Raw genomic sequence first — 22,441 nt, 5'->3', positions numbered from 1 at the left:
ATACCATATAGGGATGTTACAAGTGTTAATTTAGATAATATTCAAAGTGTTTAGGACAGTACCTGAACCATAAAGCATACTCTCAATCAATGTTAGCTATTAATGTTATTATTGTAGTGTCATTGATGTTGAGCAAGCTGGGTTGGTTTATATTCCTTCATGTGAAAACTTTGAAACAAAAAACCTTAGTAGCCTGTGTTATTTTTTTTGTTTTCTTCAGTCTATAATATGATTTGAGGACCTCTGTATGGAAGGTTATCAGTCTGTTAAACCTATAGCTTTTAAGAAAAATGCTTTAAAATAGCATTCTTATTAATAGGCTATAGAAAAGTCGCAGACAAATTGCGTTTCTCCTCTTTTTTAAAAAAATTAAGATTCTGATGGAACATTCATAATCATCCTTAAGCTTTAAGATTAAGCAGAAAGAGAAGCAAGTTCTATAGCAGATGGTTACCTGGCTTGGTGCCAGGTATCTGGAATATTGGTAGGGAGCCAGGGCTCAATCTAGGTCAGTTGATTGTAAAAACTGCATTAAAAAGACTTTATTTATTTATTTATTTTTTTTTGAGATGGAGTCTCACTCTGTTGCCCAGGCTGGAGTGCAGTGGCGCAATCTCGGCTCACTGCAACCTCCGCCTCCTGGGTTCAAGAGATTCTCCTGCCTCAGCCTCCCGAGTAGCTGGGACTACAGGCACCCGCCACCAGGCCCGGCTAATTTTTGTATTTTTTAGTAGAGACGGGGTTTCACCATATTGGACAGGCTGGTCTTGAACTCCTGACCTCATGATCCGCCCGCCTCGGGTTCCCAGAGTGCTGGAATAGCCACCGCTCCTGGCCTGATTTTTTTTTTATCTAGTACTGTTTCTCAGTATATTCCCTGTTCATTATGCAAGGCACTTAGCATATCTCAAAAACAAAAGCTACCTTGGTGCTTTTCTAAGTTTTACCTTCCTGACTTGAGTCAAACCTCAAAAAAATTGTGAATAATGCCCCCACCAATTCTATTGAAAGGACTCCAAGAGAAAATCCAACAGCCTGGAGCATCTAATTACACAGAGATTGAACTAGTTGACTTAAACAACAGCTTGGGGTTACAATTTTTGTTTTTTTTTGTTTTTTTCATGGGTGGGAGAGACTTTCTTTTTCTCTGCCGACCTCTTTCAAGGCAGTGTTATGTAGAGGCGAAGGGTAGGGACTCTGAAGTCAGAGGGCCTGTTGGCTTCACACTTCCTATCTTATGAATGTGGGCAAGTGATGTAACCTTTCTGAGCCTCAGTTTCCTTACGTATAAAATTAGACTAATAATAACACCTACTTCATAGGGCTATTGTGAGAAATAAATAAAGCACTTAGCACAATTTCTAGTACACTTAAATACTCAAACATTAGCTATTGCTATTGATATATATGGTTGTTGTTCAAGTCAGTTAGTGGGAGTTAAACTAATGGTCTTCACAGTACAGGTTGTGTCACGTTATCCATAGGAGCCCTCCTGGCTGGCTTGCATGAGCTGTCCACCTCCCGCACCCTGCTGTCTACCAAAAGCATCACCTGTGACTGCTTCACTGGCTTTCTCACTTCTTTTATTCATATAAGCCTAACATTGCCATTTCAGGGCCTTGGCACTTGCCCTTTACTTCCCAAACCTCTCTTCCCCTAAATCTCACATGACCTGTCTGTTTCCAAAGTCATTTGCTCAGGGAGACCATCCTTGACTGGGTATTAGTCCATTGCTGCGTAATAGATTATCCCAAAACTTAGTGGCTGAAAGCAACAAATACATCTCAGTTTCTGTGGGTCAAGAATCTGGGTGGAGCTTAGCTGGGTGATTTTGACTCAGGGTCTCTGACAAGGCTGTAGTCAAGATGTCATCCAGGCTGCAGTCTTGAGGATTGCATGGGAGAGGATTTGCCCACAAGCTCACTCATGTGGGGCTGCTACATGCCATGGCAGCTGGCTTCCTGCCAGAGCCAGGAAAACAGAGAACCCAAGACAGAAGCCAGTCTTTTTATGCCCTACTCTCAGAAGTGGCATTCCATTGCCTCTGCTCTATTCTGTTGGTTAGACATGAGTCAGTAAGTCCAGCCCACACTTAAGAGGAGAGGAGTACATGAGGGTCTGAATACCAGGAGGTGGGGATCCTTGGCACCATCTTAGCGGCTGCTTACCCATCTGCCTTCTCTAAAGTGGCATGCACACCCACATACAAACCTCCATCACTCTCTATTCCTTTACCTAGTTATATTCCTTCATAGTACTCATTGTCAACTGACATTATATTATATATTTATCTATTTATTGTCTAACTCCACTTGAAAAATATCTCCTTGGTGGCAAGGGCTTTGTCTTTGTTCGCTTCTGAACCCCAAGCACTTAAAACTGGGTCAGGCACACAGTAGGCTTTCATTAATGTTTATTCAGAAAGTGAATGAATATATGCATGATTACATATCAGTGTCAGAGTATGAGTGCCACAACAGGAAGAAGGACTGATGATTTATAATGACATTATTTTGTACACTTATCAGCTGACATTTGCAACTCAAAGCCACCACAGTAACAAGCTTCAAGAAGACAAAAAATTACTGAGTGGGACAAGGAACCATGCCTATCCTGTGGCTTCAGTGGGAGGAGGAGCTGGGGGGAGGCAGGGGTAAGCATCATAGAGAGCCTTGATAAAGGTGGTTATGCTTTATATTCTGTTTCATTTTTGTCTTCTCTGTGTCCTCAAGAGCCTCTAACACTACTATCTTCACCACCTTGATCATGCTTCATCTGTTATCTTGTCTATTGGTTTAAAAAGGTAGAATATCTCCCACTTGAAGTTGATTGATGGACATTTTTACTTTGCAACAGCAGTATGGGAGAGTGACATGAATTTTCCTTGGGATCTTGTCCCCACAGAACTGTAGTAGGGAAAAAGTTGTAGGATTGTTGTTTTGAGTACCATGAAGTGGAATTGAAAGGATTTGATTCCAAGGCATGCTGTTTTTTCAATGCCGAATAGTACACTCATTTCCTAACCAGCTGTCTCGTAAATCTATGCCATTTACTACAAATAGCATTGCTTTGGAAAAATAACAGAATGCATGCATTTGTTTTTCCAGCAGCTATTTAAGGTCCATTTGTTTTCCAGGTACCAGGAAAGCAAAGACGAATCTCATTTCATGCCTACCTTCACAGAGTTTGCAATCCGACTAGACCAAAGAGCTGTGTAGTATTAAGGAACTGAAGGATAGGTGTCGTTTTTTGTAACTCTTTTACCTCATTAAAATTGCAGCGCCCAGCCCCCCCCCGCCCCCCAGCACTCCTACCTTGTAGTATTTTTTCTATAGCACTTATCTTCTAACATATGAGATATATAATTTACCTATTTATTGTATTCGTTATATATTTCGTTTCTCTCTACCCCTGAAACACACACACTGTAACATAAGCTCCGTGAGAGCAGAGATTTTTGTTTGAATGTTCACTGATGTATCCACAACCCCTGGAACAATGCCTGGCTCGTAGCAGGTGTTTGAAAAATGTTTATCAAATGAATGAATAGAAGATTGACTCTGTATTGTTTTTACATTGAATACCCCAAGAGCTGAACTTGAATTTAAAAAGGGAAATAACTATTGTATAAGCTTCGAATTGAGAACCACAAATTTGTGGTTGTATGTCTTCAACTCCATAGTCTGTCACATGTAGATGGCAAGAGACTGGGCCTGTCCAGGAGTCAGACCTAGAGGTTCATTTAAGCAAAGGGTGACCAGAGCAGGCAAAGATAGAGTGCCAGAGGAGTAGCCTATGCAGTAGGAACCAAGCAGATCTGATATTGCCAGGTAGATGACTCCAGAGGGGTCACCTGAGCTAAGAAGAATTGGGCATGTTGTTTATACACACATAAGAAGGCAGGGCTTTGTATCTGCAAGGCCAAATTTGGCTGCAACGCATCTCACATTGATGAGAACTGACCCCCGCCAAGGCCGACAACGTTGGTTTTGTGAGCACCTGTTCTACCCATATACCTACTGCATGGTTTCGGATTTGGGGAATTCCCAGACCAATAATATTTCAAAAAAATCTAATGGGGTGAAAGGATGTCAGATTGCTTAAGTTTTATTTTGCCCTTACTTTGTGAAATGGACTTGCCCTCACTTTGGTGGAAAATTGCCAGAAATCCCAGTCTTTATTTAGGTGACCTGAAGCACTTGAAGGACAAAACAAAGACTTAAAGCGTTCAATAATTGGATGTCTGTTGTGCCATTTTTATCATGTTAGCTCCACAATAAATTGAACAGACTCTTGCACTTTTCCCTTGGGTCCTCATGAGCATTTGTCTACAACTGTTAATAAGTTACATGGGATCTAAGAATAAATTTTCATTGGAACTCAGATTTCAAGTGAAGGATCACCCAACATTGTGATCCCTCATCTGACATTATTTCAGATCCTGAGTTGCTTCTTTGTTCTGCGTACTTAAACATAAGTCCTGGTACTTGGAATACTTAACAAGGAGTTTTTGTTGCTGTTGTTGTTTCCAAAAGTGATTAATATAAAATTGGTAATATAAAATTAATATAAGCTTCATTTATCACTTCATTCCCTGAAGATGAGGAGTAAAAGAGTACCATCATCATATTCTTGTCAAAGTAAATGAGTTGGATTTATATTCTTTATCAGACCTTATAACTGGAGCCTTCTAGACTTGATTCTACAGTTTTATTTCTGCTTTTTGTTTATTGGTTTGTTCACATGGCAGAGATTGCAGTTTGTCCTTAAATGGATAGAAAATATTAGGGATTCTAGGGGCTTACGATTAGAAACTTATGATTAGTTTGTTTATATGGCAAAGATTGTACTTTGTCCTTAAATGGTTGGAAAACATAAAGGTTTCTAGGGGTTTATGATTAGGAACTGTTGTGCTGAAAATGTCTGTCTTTAGAAGTGTTAGCTTACAGGTGTGTCACTGTCTGCGCCCAGACTCGTAGCAAGCAGAGGATTCCCTTCCTATTTCCTTGTTCTAATAAGTTGGTCCCCATCAGAGAGCAATGAAAGATCAGAACAAGCCAGAACATGAGGAAGCCAACTAGACTTATTCCTGGCCAAAAGCAGACAGCCTAACAGACACGTAACTGTGACTATAAAGTAAGAAGACTGATTTGCCTCACCAGGTGGGAAACCCAGTTTAATCCTCCTTCAAGGTAGATAGTGTCTTTTCCCCTTTATAAAAAGGCAACTGAGACCTGGGGAAGTTAGGTAACCAGCCTAAGGTTATATGACTAGTAATAAGATAGGAACCCAGGATGGCCTGACTCCATAGACTCTGCTTTTTTTTTTTTTGACACATAGTCTCACTCTGTCACCCAGGCTGGAGTGCAGTGGGGTGATCTTGACTCACTGCAGCCTTGACCTCCTGGGCTCAAGCAGTCCTCCCACCTCAGCCTCCCGAGTAGCTGGGACCATAGGTGCAAGCCACCAAGCCTGGCTAATTTTTGTATTTTTTGTAGAGATGGGGTTTTGCATGTTGCACAGCCTGGTCTCGAACTCCTGAGCTCAACCTGTCCACCTGCCTTGGCCTCTCAAAGTGCTGGGATTAGTCATGAGCCACTACGCCTGGCCAAACTCAGCTTTTAATGGGCATGATGTTGTCGATGTTACCTGCCTTGGACTCATATGAAGATAACAGCTTTGCCAGAGCATATGCTCCAAGGAGTTCAGTTTAAGAGACAAAATTGTTGGCCTGGCTGAAACGTGCTGGCAATGGGGCTGTTCTTTGTAAATCTTAAACATGAAAACAATCAAATGAATGAGAGAGTAACTTGTTAAGAACCCAAATAAAGGTTTACTGATAATACTTGGTTTCTGAAAACACCATTTTTCATATTATTAAACCTTATTAGTATTATCTTTAAATATGTTCATTTTAACTTTTTCATCTATATTGTGCCAAAGCAGCACTTGATCATCCTCAAAATATAGAAACTTTTATTCACAGATTGAATGAAATAAGGGTATGTGTTATTTGACAGGACTCTGGATATGAAATCAGAAAGCTCTGGGGTAGAGTCAGCTGTTCCCCTTACTGGTTGACCTCAGACAAGGCAGCCTCCCTAAGCCTTGGTTGCCTAAACAATAAAAGCGAAACAGGAACTTCAAGGGTTCATCTCAGACTTGGTGAGGTAATATATATTATTCCGTAAATTGCTGTGCACATGATATTTTAGTTAACATACATAACTATCAATAGTATAACTATGATTACTATTGAAATTATAACTAAAATGATTATTTTTTAAAAAATTCTTAATAGATTTGTTCAGTGCTTTATAGTTACAAAGTAACTATATATATGTGTATGTGTATATATATATATATATATACACATACACATACACACATATATATATAAATTGTATTTAATCCCCCTAAGAATTCTGAAAAGGTAGTAGAAATATCTTCATTTTAATCACATAGCTTTGTGACCTTGAATATCACAGGATCACAGAGCTAGTAGGTGCAGAACTGGGACTCATTTTCTCACCACTATATTGTGGCTGCTTTCTTGTTCTGTTAAGGTTACTTGATGGTGTCCTAGATTTAAAACTGTAAAGGAAGAACTGCATAATTTGTCTTCTAAAAGCACTGAGAGGTGTTTTAGGGACTATATAAAGACAGAACAGTTACTGAGTAAGTCTATTCAGTCTGGATTTTTCAGGTAAGAAATTGTGCTCTGAAGCTTATGTATTGCAGATCACAATAATCATAGACACATCACATAGCATTGGGATAGTGTTAGTGTTGGTACTTAAAGTATTGTCCTCTAAAGGTAATGATCCTGAGCTAAAATATTATAATTATAATCTGTCTCCTCATCGTTTCTCCCTAGGGTGACCATACATGCCATCTAGGCTTAAATATTGGTAATTTTGAGTTAAGTTTTCAAAAACCAGATATTATTTAGTGTTAGGCAAGTTGTTAACTTCTCTAAACCATAATTTCCTCGGCTTTATGTGACAAAGTTAAACCAGATGGCCTCTAACTCTAACATCTGAGAAACTTTTCCCTTACATTTTTTAATAATATAGATTGTATTTAATGGATCTTTACCTGAACATTTTGGTTCAGGTAATTAAAGTGAAAGTTATAGTGAAAAGATCCTTGAAACTTTTCTAAAAACACTGGGCATACAGGAATTAATATAGTGTATGTCCCAATTCTATCAAGCAAACTCTAAGAGAGAATTGTAAATTTAGGGGTCTAATATTTCAAATGAGATGTGAAAGTATGGTCCCAAGCATTTGTACTGAAAATCCAGTGCCCCTTTTTTGGTAAGCATAAGAGTGTATTAGACTTTGGGAGGAAGCCAAATTATGCTGTTTGGATAATCAGCATGATCTGTCTCTCAGAATTTTCCCCTGCAGTCTCAATTGGGTACCTATTCTATTTTTAACTTAGTTCTAAACTCTTTGTTAGCATTGCTCCATCCAATTAAGCTGCAGCTGCTGTTCCATCCCTAAGGATTGTTTATGTTTCAGTGGATGAGATGGTCCTAATATGTAAAGCTACTTAAAGTATAGTTTTAATTCAGGGACAAGAAAAGATTGTGTTTAAGTTTTTGATATTTTATAAAACAATGCATAGTTAAACATTGGCTCTAGAACATGCTTTCACATTTCCCTTCTTAGTTATATCATCACATATAATTTATAAGTCTCTGAATGATAAAGTGTGGTTTGCTGGGTTTTGGTTGTCTTGCAGCTGGTTTCTGATGCCAGAATCATCGATTGTATTACTCTCTGTGGTTTCTTTCTTTTGGCAGCTGATGTGTTGTTGGTATGATATGTGTTATGATATAAAGGTAAAGGTTGGATTAATCGTAATGTAATTTTCTATGCCTTGAGTTTTTCTCCATACTATAGAGATTAGTCTCCGTGAGCTGCTTCCTTCCTTCCTTTCAGTTAATCTCTGCAGCCTTTCTAGCGGTTCCTCCTGTGCTGTTGAATTCAGCATCTGTAAGAACGTGTTTGCATTGTACCAGAGCTCTACAACTTTGGCCAGCTAAGAAGGAAGCATCTCTGGGATCTTTGAATGTCAATATAAAACCTTATTTGCAGTTGTGCACTTTTGGCTGACTTGTTCAGTGGACCATCTAAGTTCATCACTTTGAACTGTCATAAACATTTTCCTTTAAGGGGTGCTGCTCTCAAAGTTAGGTTTATGTGTATGTTTAACTGCTTAACTCTATTAACTACTCCTTTGTATAAATATAGAATTTTCCCAAAACACTTGTATATATATTAACTAAGTTTTTAAAATTGTAAAATGGGATTTAAAATTACCTTGTCCTACTTAATTTCATTGCTGTATAAATTGGCACCAGAAAAACAACTTGAAACTTGACGGTGTAGGGTTTAAAGAGTTAAGAATTTACCGATGGGTTTTAATACATTAAAAAAAAATTTTTTTTTTTAGAGATAGGGTCTTGCTATGTTGCCCAGGCTGGCCTCAAACTTTTGAGATCAAGCGATCCTCCCACATCAGCCTCCTGAGTAGCCGGGACTACAAGCATGTGCCACCACACTGGCATAAATTTTTTTTTTTTGTATAGTATATTTTTGTAGTTAATTATTGATATAGAAAATATTGTCTATATATATATATGTACTATTTTTTCAAAATCTCTCCCCTGCCAGTGTGTAGAGGAACTACCATATGCCTCAAAGCCATGTTTGATGCCTAGAATGTGAAAGACAGAAAATGCCTGGTGATCAAGATGAGGCCTGGTCTGGCACTCCCCACAGCAGGAGGGAAGCACGGTCACTCTGGAGTGGGCTACACCCTCTATTTCACTGGCTCTTCATCATCTCTTGCCTCTAAGGCAGGACTGTGCCTTGCACTTAGCGGTCGCAGGACTGTCACTGAACCTGTGATGTTGTCTGTGGAGTGCAGGCTTTCTCTTCTTCCCATCTCATTGTGTATTGCTAGATCTCTAAGAATTAGAAGTATACATATGTTTTCTTCCTGGGGTTAAAAATGGCTTTATTCAGATAATGACAGGTAAATTATTTATCTTGAAATAGCATTTTCAAGAGACTAATTTCTACATGTATTTTTAAATGAAAACACTTTTTAAAAAGCATGAAATTATGAGATGCCAAAATCCTACACATTCTAGAACTTTCTTTTATGTTTTTTTTCCCCCTATTCTTTGGCTTTTAGCTTTGAGTATAATTTATAATCATTTGATGAATCAGACTGAAATCTACAAGGGGTGGACAGCTTGTTTTCTAGCAGATTACTGCAGCCTTGACACGCTGAAGAAAATAGCTTCAGCAGGCTGACCAGACTTTCTGCTGAATAGGCCATCCTCAGGGCTGAGATCCAAGAGCTCTGAGGTATTGTTTAGGACAGTCTACAGAGAATTGCAGATGATTTGTATAAAATAAAGCTCTTTTAGGATCAAGAGAGTCATTTACAGACCACGCTTTTGGTGAGGTGGTTTTTCTGGTACGTGGTGTGTTTATCAAAGGACAGTACACCTACCAAATTTCTCCCTCATTAAAAAAAAGTTGTAGAGGCAAACTTTAGAGGCTTATATTGTAATGTTTTCTTTTGTACAACTTCTGTAATATTTTTCCTGTCTACATTTTGAACAGCTGTTTGGTGAGAGTCTGAATTTTATTTTTTATTTCTGCTTTTTGGTCTTCTGCCATTTTTCCTATCCTTTACTAAATTCAAGCAGCTGCCATATTAGCTTTTCTTTGCTTAGATATTGGCTCCCTTCCACACCCATCTTTCTGGACTTTAAATCCCTTTTTCTTTTGCAGTTTTGTTTTCATCAGTTTTGTTCTCCAGAGCATCTGTTCTCTTAAAGAGATAACAAAATACATTTTATTGAGTAAAAGAACTCAATAATTATTTGACCTTATATTCTCTGTATGGATTTTTCCCCCAACTAATATTTCAGAAGAGCATAGACTGTAATATTTTTAAACCTAACATTTGACCTATCAACAGATCTGCTCTTCCTGTTATTGGATTGTCCATGGGCTTTTCTATTCAGAGTTTACTATTTCCTAAGTAACCCTATCACCACCACCCCTCAAAGTTATTTTCAGTAAGAGCTGCCTTTCTTCATAGCTTATATAAAAATTTACCATCGCACATTTGCTCGGATTTTATAATATGAATTGAAAAAGAATCACTATATTTTCTGTATCTGGATTTAAGAATAAATATTTGTAAAAATACTTGCTGCTTTGAAAATGAGGTCAGTAGACCCTACAGTGAAGTAGGTGTCTTATGAACTAAGTTTTCCCTAGGAGCTAAACGTTAAGAATTAACCCACATTTTAACTGAAGAAGTGATCTCTCTGTAATAGTAATCCACTCTCGGAGGCCATCTATAAATGGGTAGTTGCAGATTTGAGAATGTCGAAGTCCAGGTGAGGGGACTGGAGTTTTGTCTTTGCCAGAGCAGTTCTTGTCGTGATAAGTACCATTAAATATTGCTGCTCTCCTTGCCCCTCTCACTAGACTGAGCTTCTTGAGGACTAGGATCATGCTTTGTAATAGAGCTGTGGTGTAAGGGTTAAGATCCTGGGGCCTAGAGTCAGATTGCCTGGGTTCACATCCCAGGCCCTATCATTTATTGGCTGTTGTGGCCTTAGGTAAGTTTCTTGACTTTTCCTTATATTCTCCTTATTTCCTTATCTTTGAAATGGTAGCTACATAGAGTTGTGAGGATTAGCTGTAAGGTACATGGCACATAAGTACTGTTACCACTATAATTTTTCATCATGTCCCAGTGGTGCATATTAAATGCATATTATAACTATATTCAAAGGAGAATTGCCCAGACCCTGGATGAGGAGAGCAGCCCTATATACCACAAATATATAGATGCCTGTGTCAGTGGAGATCCAGTGCTCAGTGCAATTCATAACCCAGAAAACACCCTCCTCATGTTTTGACCTGCACCCTTGAATCAAAGGAAACTGTCTAAATATGTGAAGATTGTACCAATGTTGACTTTCCAGTGGACACTAATTTAGAGTATGGAAAGGTTTGGAACTGCAGAAAAGTTAAAAAAGACATTAACTTGTCAAATCCTTCATCTTGGCATGAATGCAATAGATCCTTCACTAAGAAAATATTGTTTCCCACTAGTGCTAAGCTTCCATTTTCTTGCTTGTCATATTATTTCAGTTCATGACTCTGAAGATACTCATGATTTAATACAGTACTTGAAACAGCTGCACTTGGAAACTGAGTAACATTTGCGATCTTAAATAATATTACTCTTATATTTGTATATGTGTAGGTCTATGTGGAACATACAAGAAATTTGACACTGATTCATAGATCATTTTATTATTTTACATTTTGTTTTTTAATACTTTTAGACTATTATGGTTTATAGAACATATAACCTTCCCTCAGTATCCCTGGGGGATTGCTTCCAGGACCCCCATGGATACCAAAACCCACAGATGCTCAAGTCTGATATAAAATGGCATAGTATTTGCATATAACCTACATGCATCTTCCTGTATACTTTAAATCATCTCTAGATTGCCTGTAACCTAAGTAATCTATTATTACTAATATTACATTGTACTAGGTATAATCTAGTCTTACCTAGTACAATGTAAATTCTATGTAAATAGCTCTTATTCCATATTGGTTTTTATTTGTGTTATTTTCATTGTATTGTTATTTTTTTGCTTCTTTAAAAAAAATTTTCAATCCATCTTTGGTTGAATCCACAGATACAGAGGGCCGACTGTACACTCTTATGCTTACAAAAAGGGGGCACTGCATTTTCAATACAAATGCCTGGGACCATACTTTCATCTCATGTGAAATATCAAATGCCTAAATTCACAATTCTCTCTTAGCGTTTGCTTGACAGCAATTGAGCCATATGCTAAACTTCCATATTAATTCCTACACATCCGGTGTTTCTAGATAAGCCCCAAGCCAAAGTATTTACAAGGCTCTTTTTCCTATAATTTGCAAGGAATGAAACCACTTTTAATTTATATGAAAATCTTGATTATAACAACGTAATTAGGGACTTTATTAAAATCAGTGCAAGAAAATAAGTTTCATGGAATATATACAAAATATTTCTCTTTCCACATTAATCCAAATATTACCATTAATCCAAATATTAATATTAATCCAAATATTCAGCCATTTCAAAAATGGCTGAAAATATTTTTTATTTTGTTATAATGAAAGCATATTTGTCAAGATAGGAAGAAGAAATATATTTTAATATTTTTAGCTTATTTTAAAACTTTTACATGTTTGGAAATATTGTATGGGGACTTCATGTGCCCCTCAGTGGGCCTATAAGAAAGGAGCAGTTACATCTATTGATGTGGAGCAAACAGGGAGATCAGGAAAGGCTTGGTGGAGAGGTAATGTCAGAGCTGAGTGTCTGGTGTAAAGGTTGTGAGTGGAGAGTGATTTGGACAGAGGGCATAACCCGGGCAAAGCTCCCCCATGCATGTAACAGCAAATGTAGTGTTGCAGTTGGTGGGAGTGTCATAAGCCATGTTATGTCTCTGGACTGTCAGAGCCAAGGCCCTAGATGTGGTTATCCCACAGAGCATCTGTGTGGCAAGGCTTTGCAGAGACAGGCCAGTAGCCCCACTGTGACATCTCACCCTCTCTGTAGTGGCACCCTCCACTCCAACACTAGGCACTGTCATCTCAAAACACAATTAGCATCTCCACTAAGAAATGGAGTTCAGAGGATGTTAACATGTATATATATATAATGAAGCAAAAGAATAATATTGGAAGCTAAACAAAGGCCATTTATCTCTGATCAGTAGCTCACCGAAGGGAAAAGTGTTTGCTAGATCTGAAAACTTGCTGAGATTTTCAGGCAGCCCTAGTGGATCAAAGTCCTCAATCCTAACAGGAAAGATTCCAGCTCTGCCTCATTCTGTGTCCTTGGTCAGTGTCTGTGATTTCCCAGTCTGCCCTCATGTTTGATGACACTAAGGATACGTGTTGCTGTTATGCCTCTGTTCGTTTGGCCACTACAGGGGATTGCTCCCTCAGGAACCTGTAGTGATTGATTTTTTTCCTTACATTTATTTGCCCAGTGACATACTGTATTTTTCTCTTTTATCTTCTTTTTACCTCCTTTGTCTTTCGTCTTCTTCCATCTCACCCATCATCATCTATTCTGTCTACAGATGCAGTATTTTTATTTTTAAAACCTTGCATTTGTATCATGTCCCACACATACCCAGAACCCATTTATTCCCCAGATCTTAACTTAGTACCTACCATGTATGTGCCAGGCATAGAGAAAACTAGGTTGAAAAAGACAAGTTCTGAGACCTTTAGGAGTGTAAAAAAAATAGCTATCATATTTCTTCTGCTTCTTATAAAATACAGAACACTTGGATCCAAATCAAATATTTTATTTTATCCTCATAACAACCCTGTGAAGTAATTATTGTCATCATTGCAAAAAGCAATCTGCAGTGTCTGTCTTATTTTTCCACCACTGCTTAAAATACCACTTTCATCTATCTCTTTAGTTCATGTTGGGCATGAAATCAACAAAGGATCTCATTAATTTTCTTTTCAAACCCATGTTCCTCCATCACCTTCCAGTCTTTTACCAGCATAAGTTCTTCTTAAAAATTCAGCACCTTTTCTCATGACTTTCTGTTCGTTATTTTATAAATGAATATTGGGGTTCCCTCCTCACATTCTCCTAGATAATCCAATATTTGTTTTTAAAGTACATATACGGCTCTTTATTTTATATGCAGTCCCTAATATCCTCTTCAGGGAAGAGCCTAGTTCGCCATATAAATCACAGTACCTTGTATTTAGCAAGTGCGTAATATAGATTAGCTGAATTTAACAAAATGTACAGATTAACTTATTGTGCCTTTAGTTTATGTCTGTGAATAAGTCTTTTCATTTCCCAAATGGCCTCAGTGTTGTCTTTAGAAACCTTTTCACAATTTGAATTTTTGTACCTTTCTTTAGAGCTGATACATGACCCCAGACAATCTGATATTTTACTGAAATTAAATAAGGATATTTCTGAATTTTTGCCTGTGTCTGTAGTCAAAATACTAAGTCATGAAGAACCCAAGCTTTGTCCTGTGGCTTCTACAGATCCCTGTGACTACTAAACCACTAGTTACTACTGGCAGTATGAACCTATAAGCAGTTGTTTGCAGATGTTCAGAGTGATCTTATCATCTGTCCATATTTTTTTAATCAATGACCTGACATCAAAACTTTACTGAAGATCGAGTAGATAGTTCATTTTTCTCTCTAAGCTTTATCATTCCATTATGGGAAGAAATTTAGATTGCCATAGTAAGGTTTCTTTTACACGTATGTGGACGACTCCACAAGTATAAACATGTTTGCCTTCAGCACTGATAATGTGTTGGGCCTTTTAGATAACTTCCCAGTCAGCAGCAACAAATGATGCTGTACTCATTTCTGCCAATTTTCTAAGAAGTCTGTATTCTTGTCACCAAGTCATGCTTGTTTGAACACATCAAGAAGAGAGTAGTCTTATTAAACAATGTATTGCCTTTTTTGAACCTGTTTTTCTGTCCATCATGTGACAGATACTGTACTATACAGTTAGCTGATCAAAGGTGACTTTTAAAGACTGAGAGAGACACAAATGAGGAAAGCTTATAACGTTCAGCCTTTTGTTCCTAGCTTTCCTTCACCATCACAGGAAGAGGCCTATAGTTCCCTCTGACTGACTCCATCATTTTTGAGCAGTTATTTGAGATTTAGCTTCTCTGATTTTATTCCTTTAAAATTCCTGTTTTCCTACTTTATTATTTAATTTTCCTCTCAATTTCTGGTGCTTTATTTCAGTTGCCTTCAATTTCTTGCTACCCCTTCTGTACACTGGAACAGTTAACCCTCAGTTGATTAAAGTGATTAAAAAGAAACAGACCCAGATAACTCAAAACTAATTTGTTTGACTTTGGATTTTAAGATGATTTTGTACCAGATTTGCATTCCCACTTGGGTTTTATTTAAGCTGCTATTATGATCAGTTGACATTCCTTAAGCATGTACCAGCTGGCTAATGGAGTGAACAGGCAGGCCTGAGGAAGCCATGCTAGGATGGAAAATTGGCTGGAGATAATACACACATGGATCATTGAAAATTGATTGTGGTTTGTTCCTGTGCCCAGAAAACCGTCTGCTTAATGACTCAGCTCTCTTGGGTCTCCATGGAACTTAGTATTCTAGTATAATTAATTAGTTTTACAAAGAAACCTTCAAGATATTGAAAAGAACCAAGTATAAAAACTAGCATACCAAGAACTAAGTTTATGTCTGAATAAGTTTTTAATTGTTCAAGTTCTGTATATACTTAGTTCTTATAAATTCTCCTATTTGCTTTTCCTGTATTTTAATTACAGTTTACACTTCTTTCATCACCTCATTAAAAACTATCTTGTTTCATGCACGTTGATGTTTCATAATCTTTGATAATTTATTTTGCCCCTGTGATCATGCAGAATAGAAACTGGATTTATAATTTCCTTACCCAATAATTCATTAATGAGATTTCTAGAGGAAACAACAAAGGCTACAGTAATGGAGAAGTTGCTGACTTTCTCCCCTTAATTTTGAAAGTAGTTATCGTGTTTTAAGGTGGGGATACTTGATTGCTAGAAATTGTTGTTTTCTTCTTTGGAAGTAAAGCTCTGTAGAGGGAGCTTATGCAGGAGAATTTTGGGTGGGAAGTAGCGAATGCTCAACATTCTTAGGACAAAATAGTGATCAATCCTCCTTCATTCCTTCCGCCTCTCCAGTATCAGCATATCCCCCAGTTCTCTTTGAATGAATGCAGTAGTGGCACTCTGTTAGGCCTTTTTTTTTCCCCATTTAGTTTATTTTTTGCCTTTTAATGATAAACAATTTCTCCAGGATTTGCTGCACAGATATTTATGGAGGAGATAGTCTAATAGAAGGATCAGATGATACCTAGCCTTAAAAACAGAGGTTGGGTTTTGTTTGCTTTGTTCTTCTTCCTCATTGCCTTTCTCCTTGATCGTTAGCAGTGTTACTTTGGGCAAGTTAGTCAATGTCTCTGAATATCACTTTCCACATCTGTATTGGTGGTAATAACTATGTTATCATGGTTATATAGGATAGTACTTGGTATACTTAAAGCTCTATATCGACATTAGTTGTTGTTAAACCAATTGCAGATCCCTAACTTGGGTAGATCCAAACCATGGGAATGGGTCACGCTGCACCGCTTTGGCTGTGAACAGCAGCTAAGCCCCCTTTACCAGTGGGAACATGGTAGACCAGCTGACTGAGTGCCCTCCCACCCAGTCTCTACTCCTCCTTTTATGGTCCTCCATCCTTGGTGAATTTGTTTCACCGCAGGCAGTATTTCTCATACATATACCTTCTTTTCTCTTTGATTGTAATCGTAAACCAGAAGGCATCCTTAAGCGTGCCAGGTAAAATTAATAACAGTGCTAGAGACAGTTTTAAGTAGAATTGAAACTAAAGAAGAGTCGCTGTCAAACTTCAAGCTCTTGAAAGCACCTAGAATATGCCTTCAGGGTCTCTGCAAGAATCTTTGAGTATCTTTTGCAGATGTCTAGCATTTCAGCTGGATTCTGACTCAGATAAGCTTCTGTAGTCTGGTCCAGAAAGCTAGACAAACATTTTAAAATAGTTTTTATGGGAAAACACATTCCAGTTTATTTGTAACTGATACATATTTTGTTCATAATTGGGGAACTGCCCCGAAAAGTTTTTTTCCTGATTATTTTTAACCATTTCTTTTGACAGAAGGAGAGCACATAGGTGGATCTAGGTATGATTTATCTGTTTTTATTTTAAAACCACCACACTAATTTATGGGAAAGGAAGAGGCATATTTGGAATATTTATACCCTTTAATTTTTTTACTTAAATCTATAAGGGTGAAAAACAAACTCTGTTTTGGAATTAGGATAAATTTTGCTTGAACTACTGTAAGAGACGAAGTCCCCAGATCATTTCAGCAGGCCATATCATTATTCTAAAGAGCTGGAAGAAGCAGCATATGTGGTCATCAGATGAACGTACCTCTTTGTGATTCCATAAGACTGGGCTCTGAAACTTGTGATTGAGGGAGTCAACATGTCGATAGATAGGCAAGCGCTTCAGTTCCTCATTGATCCGTAGCAGTGGGCCTTCCCAAGAAGGATCAGAAAACGTCAAGCTGCTGAGTTAACTGAAAAGACATCTTTTAAAGATCTCAATAAGAGTTTATTTAAAAATGAGTTATACAAAAATAAGCAGATGTATTTTTGAAGATTAAGAGGTGGTGAAATCGTTTGAAAGCATAGTATTAGGAATATGGAGGTAAATAACGAGAAACAGATGAAAAAATTTGAAATTGTTTTCTTTGGTGGGTAGGGCAGGATAATGTAGAAGACTGTTGTATTTAAAATCTTTTAAATAGTATTTGTCTTTTTAAACTATGTGCATGCTTTACTTTGATGAAACAAAGATCAACATGAAATAAAACATTATAACATTTTAATATAGACTCTATATAATTATCCAGCTTCAAAAATTCATGATTAGATTTATAGTTCTGTCTTTGGACTATATTTGTTTTGGACTATATTTGTTTATACCTCTCTTTTTCTTAACTTTGTTATTGATACATCATATTCAAGTCAGGGATGATCATCTTCCTATGTTGCTACCCATAGCACCTTGCACAGTATCTTACACATAGTAAAGTCTCAGAATATGGTTGATAAATATGTTTTCTGTTTTTTTAATCTCTTCAAAAATTACACAAATAATACATGTTCATTGTAGAAAAAATGGAAAATGCAGCAATGCAAACAGAAAAAAAAACACCTTAAAACTCATCTTACTGTTTTGATAACATCCCTCCAAATTTTTTTATTATTATTATTTTTATTTTTTTTAGAGACCAGGTCTTGCTATGTTGCCCAGGCTGGTCTCAAACTCCTGGCTTCAGGTGATCCTCTCACCTCAGCCTCCCAAAGTACTGGGATTACAGGCATAAGCCACCACACCCGGCCCTCTCCAAATGTTTTTCTCTGTAATATATATGTAAATAAATTTGAAATTAAGGTTAGTCTACACGTATTCTTTTGTACCAGCTTTATATACTGAATGTGAGTGTCCTGTGCCAAAAATTCACTTGTCTTCATTTTTAATGACTGCCTAATCTTCCACATATGTGGATATGTTATGATTTATTTAACCAATCCTTTATCAGTAAATAAGTTTTCTGTTTTTTCTTTAATTGTTAACAAGTAGTTTGAATATCTTGTACATATACTTTTGCATATTTATTTGAATATTTTCATAGGACAAAGTAAAATTTTTAGGTCAACTGGTATATACTATTCTTAAGGTTCTCTATTATGTTGCTGGATTGTCCTCCAGAAATATAATATCAGCTTCAGTCCCCATTAGTAGAGAAGAAGTTATCCATTTCTCTACCCCCTCACTAACTAATGGGCAGAAACATTTATCCTTGTTGAGTTCACTGGTATTTCTTTGAATAACAGTGAATTTGAAAAAATATAGATATATACATATTTGGCTGTTCATGTCTTTTGTTTATTCAAATTAATAAAAAAAGATAATTCTTATATTAAGGATATATGATTTAACTGTCTCATATCAAAAATATTTTTTCCAGTTTCTAATTTTTTCTCTTCAGTGTTGCTTCTCTTTATATTAATGGTTTCTTTTTAATTTATGTGTTCAAAATTGTCAACCATTTAAAAAAAAATTTGCCCCAGCAATCATGCTTCAAAAGTTAGTTCCTTTCCCAAGATCATGGACCTGGAATGAATTGATTTTCAGAACTTAGTAGGGTGACTGCCTCTCAAATCTTTTCCTTTTTCTTATCAGGAAAGCAATAGAAGAACTGCTTAAGGAGGCAAAACGTGGGAAAACTAGAGCTGAAACAATGGGACCCATGGGTTGGTAAGTTCTTTGAGTAATCTTCCTTAAAACTTAAGAAAAAATTATTAGCTGGAGATATAAATATGTAAATCTTTAGCATATAGAGGAAATGGGAAACCATGGAAGCAGAGGAAATCACTCAGAGACAAGTGTAGAGTAAGACACTGCTGAGAACTGAATGTTGAGAAACTCTAACAACATGAAGAAATGGGCAGCGGGCGCCTATGGAGGATACACAGTATAGGTTCATTGTCCCTTTAGTTCACAAGTCTCCAAGAGGTATTTAGATACTACTGTGCCCAAAGTCACCTGTGCAAGAGTAATATTATGTTGGTGTTTATTGTTTAAGAATTTCTAGTTTACTTATAGTCCTTAGTAAGTTAAAATTTATTTTAGGAAATTAATTTTAACTGTAAGCATTTTGAGTATGTGACAATTCAGCCATGTGGAATTAAAGATTACCTTTGCAGATTATGTACAAAATGGAGCTTGTTAAAACTTAATAATGTGGGCTGGGCACAATGGCTTATGCCTGTCATCCCAGCACTTTGGGAGGCCAAGGCAGGAGGATTGTTTGAGCCCAAGAGTTTGAGAATAGCCTGGGCAACATAGTGAGACTTCATCCCTACAAAACAACAAAAAAAAAACTAAAAAAAAAAAAAACAAAAAAAAGATCCTTCTAGGCACTACTTTAGTGATGCCATTTGCTTTTGATGAATATGCTGATTCTGGAATTTATATCTACAGTTAAAAATGTACTGCACTGGAACAAGGAGGGTCATTAAAAAGAGTAAAATGTAAAAATGTGATGAGAGTAGAAGCTAAACTTCTCAACATAGCTGGTTTTGTAAATTTTACGTTTAGAACCATGCACATAGTTTACCTAAAATCCAAGACGAAAATTAAAATGGAAAAGATAATACCTAAAAATCAAGCAAAATAAAACATGGACCTGATAAACCATTGAGTGGATGGCTTAGCTACATGGAAAGAAACTATTTCAGGTGATCTGGAATTTGACTATATTTCCAAAAGATAAAAAATAACTACAAAGAAATTGTTTTCAGTCATCATATTGTTAGTAATAATATTGGTATTGCTATTCTGAAAATATTATATAGTAGGATAAAACAAGCAATACTTTCTATACATAAATACCAAGATTTAACGTGAAAATGTTAAAGAGCTACAAATATAAAATCAAAGAAATAAAAACCTACCTATAATCCTAAATTTGAACTGGAAACATCAGTATGAGGTTGTGCTAGATTTTCTCTTAAAAAAGTGAGGGAGAGAGAAAAGCTTTTTCTAGCTCTCTTCACAGAAAAGGCCTAGAAACAATGACCACCCACCCAGTAGCAGTGAGCACCCCTGGTGCCAAAACTGTGTTATGTAAATACCATTTCTCACTGAAAGGAGAGCGGAATCCTTAGAGTAAGAACTGATTGCAGACCTGAAGTAGTGCCCAGAGTTAGCCAAACTGCAAAGTTAGAGGTCACAGTCCCCAAGACTATCCTTACTTCTTATACCAACCACAAGTTCAGAGGGTTCCCCCAAACTACCACCCTTAGCTTCAATAATTCACTGTAAGAACACAATTCACTGAAATCTGTTATACTTGTGGTTACAGCTTATTACAGGAAAAAGATACAAACTAAAATCAGCCAAAATAAGACACAAAGATTAAAGCCACGGTTATCCTCTGCTCCGTGAAGAGGACATGCTACCCTCCCAGCATCAGTGTGTGATAATAGGCATGGAATATTGCCAAGCAAGGAAGCTCACCTGAACCTCAGTGGTCAAAGTTTTTATTGAGGTTTCATTACATAGGTTTGATGGATGGATGGATGACATGACTGATCTCAGTTTCCAGGTTGACTGATACCACATAACCCAAAGCTCTCACCCTAAGTCACATGTTAGTCTCTCTGGCATGGCCAGCTCCCACTCTAAGACTCTTGGGTGTGGCCAGCTCAACCCTAAACAAAGACATTTCTATGACATTACTTTCTGGAAGCTAAGGCAAAGGCCAGCCCTCTCTTTGGGCCAAACCAAACTCTTCACTACATGGGCAGGAAATGTATAAGAGAAGCTGGAAAATCTTGTCACACCAGAAAGCAAAGAAACATCAAAGACCAATGTACTCATGTCAGAAAGACTCAGGACCCACTTGAAAGGTCTCCCACTAGTCAAATATGATATAATTTGATTTAAAAAACAAATAACTGATTAAAACACCTAAAATATGTTAAAATCTGTAAGGTCATAATGATCATCATAATAACAAACCTGGTAGTCCCTTTTATAGGATGCTAGAGAACCAAATCACTATTCACAAAACTGATAAATAGGAAGAAGTAAGCATTTACCCTGTTCCCTGTACAAATTATACTTCAAAGTTACCAATTGTTGAAAGAAAACTTTACAGAATTGTAACTAATACATTAGAAGGATTATAGAATAATATTATCATCATTTGAGTTTCAACACATTCATTAACCCTTATACCACAGAAAGATGCAAGAAGAGCAAACCACCACCTCTGGGGCATCCTTGTCAAAAAATTGAACCTGAATCTGATCAAGTCTCTAGTTAGAACTACTAGTTCACAAGAAATACAGAGGGCAGAGGAACATGTTAAATGACACCATAAGGCTGCAATCACAAAAATCCAAAATGTGAGAAATGCTACAGGACAAAGAACCCAGTTTCTTTAACAAATGAATTGCAAGGAGAAAAGAAAGAGTATCCTATGAATTAATAGATTTGAGGAACATCAAATAAAATGGGTCCCTTGTTTGTATCTTTATCCAAACTAACTGTAAAAAGTTATGCAACAATTGAGGGTATTTGATGATATTAAGGAACTGATGTTGATTTTTTAGGTGTGATAGTATTGCTGTTATTTTAATTTTTAAAAGCCATTATCTTTTAGAAATGTATTCTGATATATTTATGGATGAAATTATATAATGAAATAATCCAGTGTGAATCAGTCTGTATCTATCATGTGTAATCATCTTAGCTTCAGTAAAATACCTAGTAAATAACAGATATATTATTTTAAAGTGAATACTGAAAAAAATGCTCAGCTTTAATTTTGAATATTTATATTAATAGATATAACTCACATAAACAAAAGCTCTTTGGGGTGTCCTCAATCATTTTTAGGAGTGTGAGTGTAAAGTACCCTAAGACCACAAAGTCTGAGAACCACTATTATAAGACAATTGAAAAAAATAAGAATGCCAGCAGGAATTCTTGTCTTATAGACTCATGGGAAAAGTGGGAAGATGATAGTGAAAATCTGGTGAGATAATGTGTATGAAAACATCCAGCATGGTTCCTGGCATGTAGCAGTTAGTTAGTAAATATTAGTTAAATCTGCTCTTCTTTCCAGGCCTCCTCTGTGCTTTACAGAAATAAGGTGCCTCTACTATTGTGAGTCAGATTAGTAT

The 22,441-nt window shown here is 36.8% G+C and overlaps 2 protein-coding genes across 5 annotated transcripts in view; one reads left to right on the top strand and one right to left on the bottom strand.

Annotated features, from left to right (window-relative positions):
- Positions 1-20,889, bottom strand: part of LNX2 (ligand of numb-protein X 2) — a 104,773-nt gene extending 83,884 nt beyond the window's left edge. The window contains exons 1-2 of one of the 2 annotated variants that reach the window (XM_058437729.1): positions 20,769-20,889; positions 17,109-17,268 (exon numbers count right to left, since the gene is read on the bottom strand). The gene's annotated coding sequence lies outside the window, so the exon portion shown is untranslated. The remainder of the gene's footprint in view (positions 1-17,108; positions 17,269-20,768) is intronic. The other variant, XM_058437728.1, reaches the window with a different exon arrangement.
- LOC116467126 (protein POLR1D) overlaps positions 1-22,441 on the top strand; it is a 45,528-nt gene that overhangs the window by 8,807 nt on the left and 14,280 nt on the right. For all 3 annotated transcript variants that reach the window (XM_058437734.1, XM_058437732.1, XM_032150581.2), the window contains exon 2: positions 18,930-19,004. In XM_058437734.1, coding sequence (XP_058293717.1) covers positions 18,988-19,004 — 17 coding nt within the window. In that variant the 5' untranslated portion in view covers positions 18,930-18,987. The remainder of the gene's footprint in view (positions 1-18,929; positions 19,005-22,441) is intronic.

The sequence above is a fragment of the Hylobates moloch genome, unplaced genomic scaffold (genome assembly GCF_009828535.3).
Source record: "Hylobates moloch isolate HMO894 unplaced genomic scaffold, HMol_V3 SCAFFOLD_4, whole genome shotgun sequence".
NCBI lineage: Eukaryota > Metazoa > Chordata > Mammalia > Primates > Hylobatidae > Hylobates > Hylobates moloch.
This window is presented reverse-complemented; position numbering and strand designations above follow the sequence as displayed.